Source organism: Ammospiza nelsoni, chromosome 8 (assembly GCF_027579445.1).
Source record: "Ammospiza nelsoni isolate bAmmNel1 chromosome 8, bAmmNel1.pri, whole genome shotgun sequence".
Taxonomy (NCBI): domain Eukaryota; kingdom Metazoa; phylum Chordata; class Aves; order Passeriformes; family Passerellidae; genus Ammospiza; species Ammospiza nelsoni.
In genome coordinates, this window is record NC_080640.1 from 36,750,583 (window position 1) to 36,755,636 (window position 5,054).

Consider the following 5,054-nt stretch of genomic DNA (forward strand, 5'->3'; position numbering starts at 1 on the left):
ATCTGCTGGGAGCCTCCCAACGGGCCCTCAGCCACTCCTCAGCCCTGGACAGCAGCAGCATCACCTCTGCAGGGCCCAGCAGGGCTCTCCTGAGCTGCCCTTGGCAGCTGCACACAAAGCCTGCCCCAGCCAGGGCCCTGCACACAGGCAGGTTTCTGTAGGGCCCCGGCCAGGGCACACAGGCTGGGATGGGCTGTGTGAGCGCTGGCAGGGACAAGGCTCCTCTCAGGAGGGAATGTCCAGGCTCAAGGAGATGCTCAGGGAAGGAGAGAGGGCTGAAGAGAGCAGTGCTGGGGTCAGGAGGGCACTGTTGGTGTGTGGGAAATGCCGGGCACAGCTGGGTACGGGAACACTGTCCTGAGTGCCCGGCTGCTGCTGCCCTGCCCTCTCAGGCACAGCACCACAACATTTTCTCTTTGTTCTGCACTGCCCTGATATTGTCACTGTTTGCTGCTCTCAGGGAGGCTCTGGCATTTGCAGCAGCTGAATCAGGCACTGCCCTTGGCATTCCCGCCAGGCAGGGCTGTCCAGGGGAATGGGGTGTCCAAGCTTCCCTGGCACCTGTGGGGCTGTGGGCAAAGCAGTCCATGGGAAAGGGGAATGAGCTGAGCCCCCTCCCTGAGATCTCATCAAGGGCACAGCCAGGGATCTCCTTGCTGTGCCCTTCCAAGATCTGAGCTGCCCTCCTGGGTGCAAATCTGTGCCAGAGCCTCTGGGAGTTCCCTGAATGTCTCACAGGGAAGGGCAGAGCTGCCACATCTGAGGAAATGCTGCTGGGTTTGCCAAGGGAGCCGTGAGTGTCCTTGGCACAAGGGGGTGCTGAGACCTTGCCCAGAGACCTTTAGAGAGGGTGAGACATTCAGGGATCCCTCTGCTCTGGGCAGGGTCTGGTTTATCCCAGGATGACCCAGGAGTGTGACTGTGCTCTGATTGCAGCCCAAGGTGCAAAGCCAGGGCAGCTGAGAGCCAGCCCATGCAGCCCCTCACCTTCCCTCAGCCACAGGGAATCCTTTGCCTCTCATATCTCTCAGTGGCAAACTCTAAGGGGAGCAGAAATGCTGGTGATTTCTCATCTCAGAGAGCCAGAAATGATATGGGGACAGAAAAAATTCCTTAAACCAGCTCCTGCTATCCATGTCCTATGGAACTAGGAGTGCAGATCTACCAAGCCTGTGTTAGGAGTGATTCCCTTTAAAAATCCTGAATATCCAGCCTTGTCCCTCTACCACATGGCCACAAACCCAGGACAGTGGGGCAGGGATGGCTCCTCAAGAGCCCCCATGCACAGGCCGGGCTGCTCCTGGCACACTCAGCCAGCCCAACTGGAGCTCAGACAGGGACCTGGGTGAAGGTTTGACCAGAGCAGGAACAAGGGTGGGTGAGTCCCACTGGGACAATCTACTAGGAATGGCCCAGGTTTGGCTCAAAGCAGTCTCTCCTGACTTGTCACTGTCCTTTCTCCATGACCAGGTCCCCATGCTAAGGCCCCAGCAAATGTCCAACAGCAGCTCCATCAGCCACTTCCTTCTGCTGGCATTGGCAGACACGCGGCAGCTGCAGCTCCTGCACTTCTGCCTCTTGCTGGGCATCTCCCTGGCTGCCTTCCTGGGCAACGGCCTCATCATCAGCGCCGTAGCCTGCGGCCACCACCTGCACATGCCCATGTTCTTCTTCCTGCTCAACCTGGCCCTCAGCGACCTGGGCTCCATCTGCACCACTGTCCCCAAAGCCATGCACAATTCCCTTTGGGACACCAGGGACATCTCCTACACAGGATGTGCTGCACAGGTCTTTTTCTTTCTTTCCTTCATCTCAGCAGAGTATTTCCTCCTGACCATCATGTGCTACGACCGCTATGTGTGCATCTGCAAACCCCTGCACTACGGGACCCTCCTGGGCAGCAGAGCATGTGCCCACATGGCAGCAGCTGCCTGGGCCAGTGTCTTTCTCTATTCTCTGCTGCACACAGCCAATACATTTTCCCTGCCCCTGTGCCATGGCAATGCCCTAGGCCAGTTCTTCTGTGAAATCCCACAGATCCTCAAGCTCTCTTGCTCACAGTCCAGCCTCCGGGAATTTGGGCTAATTGCTGTTAGTGTGTGTTTAGCATTTGGCTGTTTTGTGTTCATTGTTTTCTCCTATGTGCAGATCTTCAGGGCTGTGCTGAGGATCCCCTCTGAGGAGGGACGGCACAAAGCCTTTTCCACCTGCCTCCCTCACCTAGCCGTAGTCACCCTGTTCATCAGCACTTCATTTTTTACCTACTTGAAGCCCCCCTCCATGTCCTCCCCATCCCTGGATCTGGCCCTGTCAGTTCTGTATTCGGTGGTGCCTCCAGCCCTGAACCCCCTCATCTACAGCCTGAGGAATCAGGAGCTCAAGGCTGCCGTGTGGAGACTGATGACTGGATGGTTTCAGAAACATTAAACTGCTGGCCAATTTCTGAAAATAACTTCTAAGAAAATCATGTTTGAGACTTCTTGTTGGTTTCATTTTGGAGGTTCTTCTCCTTTGTTTTACTTTTCAAATATTGTCTAGAAAGAAAAGCCATTCCTTCTGCCATTTCTCATTTTATTTCTCTCTACCTTCCCTGTGGCCACAGACTGTGTCAATGAGGAGCTATTCCCTTGGTGGGTTGAAAGGAACGAAAGGAACTCCCAGCAAAGTTTTCTGCAGAAATGCCCTTTTGTTGCCCTCTCTGGAGCTGCAGCGGCAATGTCTGTGTGCAGAGCTGGGGCAGATCAGTGCTGGCCCAGCAGCTGTGCCCAGCAGCAGCAGCACTTGGTGTTGCCAGTGCTGCTGCCGTGGGCCTGCCCCGCTGCCCTGGTGGCCCTGGTGTTGCTGTAAGGCCTGAGTGCTCTCAGGGCCGGGCACAGTCCTGGGGGTGGCAGTGCCAGGGCTGCAGCAGGGACAGGCCATGGGCACTGCTGGGGCAGCGCTGACGCCTCAAGCCAGGCCCTGGGGGCTCCAGGCTCCTTGCCCAGGCTCTCTCAAGAACACGGCCAGGCCAATGCTCAGCACAAAGCCCCATGAGCAGCCCCAGGCTTGCTGTGGGGAGGCTGGAGACAAACAGCATGGGTGGGGCTCTGCAAGGGCCCTGGGGCAGATGGGAAGGAGCAGCAGAACAGGGGCTGATCCATCCCCAGTGCGCTGCACAGTCCCGGCAGCGTCCCAGAGCGTCCTGATAGAGCTGCCAACAACATTCCTCCTCTGCAGCCCTGGCCTCGCCCCAGCTCACACAGGTGCCCCATCCTTGCAGGCACAGACACGGCAGCACAGGCTCAGGAGCCCCTGTTTGCATTGCACAGAGCAGGGGGAGCACCCCCATGCTGTTGCTGTGGGGACTTGAACCGGAGGGAGCACAAATGCCATCAGCCCCTGGGGCCAGCAAGGGCTGGGGGACACCAGGGAAACCACTCAGCTTTGTCCTGGCCTCTGCAGTCAGCCAGAAAATTTGTTCTCATGAGCTGGGAGTTTCCTGTCCCACTGCAGACGCTGCTGCTCAGAGCCAGGGCTGCCTGACAGCCAGCCCCAAACTGTCCTGAGCATTTCCTTTGCTTCACCTCTGCTTTCTTTATTCTTCCCTTGTCCAAATTTCTTCCTCTTGCCCAGCCTTGTTTCCTCCTCTGCAAACAGCCCATCCCCATTTGCCCTTTCCTCTCTGGCCCCACTCCCCATTGCAGTTCCTGACTTGGCCCCATGGGAACGTTTCTTGGGCAGCCGGATCATCCTACAAGTGCTGCAGGAATTGTCTGCAGGCTCCTGCAGTGCCTGCTGCTGCTCCCTTGCTAGAGGCACCCCAGGCCAGGGGGCCACATCTGGGCTGCTGTGTCTGGCTCTGGGGCTCCCTGTTCTGGGCAATGAAGAGGAACTGCAGAGGCTCTGCAGGACTGACAGGATGGGCTTTGGGGCTGGCAGGAGAAACTGAGGGACCTGAGCTGCTGGAGCTTCTGAAGAGGAGGCTCAGGGCTCATCCTGCAACTGCTCCAAGGGTGGTTTCAGAGAATCCCAGAATCAGCAAGGTTTGAAAAGACCTTGGAAATCATCAAGTCCAACCTGTGCCCTGATATTACAGTGTCCTGATGAGGTCTTCAGGATGAGAGAAGTGACGAGAATCTTGGTTCATGATCAGAAGGCTGGATTTATTGATATATGATATATAATACAATATTACTACACTAAAAGAAGTAAAGAGAGAAGTTGCAGAGGCTGCTAAGCTAAGAATAGCATAGGAAAGAATGAATAACAAAGTTCTGTGTCCAGCAGAAAGCAAGGACAAACTCTCCCATGAGTGGTCAGCAAATCCAAACACTCACAGAAGCCCAATCACTGCTGCACCTGTTGCATTCCACACCAGCTGATAACAATTGTTTACATTCTCTTTCTGGGACTTTAGCTTCCCAGAAGATGAACAAATCCCAAAGAAAGGATTTCTATGAAAAAATGTCTGCGACATCTCACCTTTCTAAATTGTATAAATTAAAAAGAAAAACGCGTATGTGAAATGAACAGGAAATTTCTTCACCTGTAAAATATACAATACTAACAAATCACTAAAACAATCCCACAATCTAAGAAAATGCAAAAAATAATGCAAAGAAAATTCATGTCCAAGTAGCTGAGTTTCAGGAACAGTCCATGGGCTGAAGTTGTTTCTTTTGGACATATCTGAGAGTCCTTTTTGGTCCTGAAACAGACTTGCTGCAAAAGTCCCATCAATAGTTATCAAAAGCCATTGACAGTCTTACAACAATTTCACACAATTTCAAACAATTTGAGCAACTTTCAGAATGTCCTTTTCTGGCCCTTCAATGCTTCAGTGCTTCAGAGCTGTTGCCCACTATTTTCAATCATTTTTATTTAATTTAATTTTTTTTTTTTTTTTTTTTAATCGAAAAGAGCAGCAGCCAAGAAGAGCAGTGCCAGAGAAGGAAAGGCCTTGGGGGCCCTGGCCCATGATGGACTAGGAACCCCAAAACTGGCCCACAAAAGGGGGACCAGGACCGGTAGGAGAAACCACAACTCCCAGAAATATCAGGAGGCCAAGTGATGGC

The 5,054-nt window shown here is 53.7% G+C and overlaps 1 protein-coding gene across 1 annotated transcript; it reads left to right on the forward strand.

Annotated features, from left to right (window-relative positions):
* The first annotated feature begins 1,494 nt into the window (after positions 1-1,494).
* LOC132076282 (olfactory receptor 14A16-like) lies at positions 1,495-2,427 on the forward strand. Its single transcript, XM_059477286.1, has one exon. The coding sequence runs from the start codon at positions 1,495-1,497 to the stop codon at positions 2,425-2,427; it is 933 nt and encodes a 310-aa protein (XP_059333269.1).
* The last annotated feature ends 2,627 nt before the right edge of the window (positions 2,428-5,054 follow it).

Bases quoted from the DNA above. Each gene is read 5' to 3' on its own strand.
- LOC132076282 (XM_059477286.1), top strand. From the start codon at position 1,495: ATGTCCAACAGCAGCTCCATCAGCCACTTCCTTCTGCTGGCATTGGCA.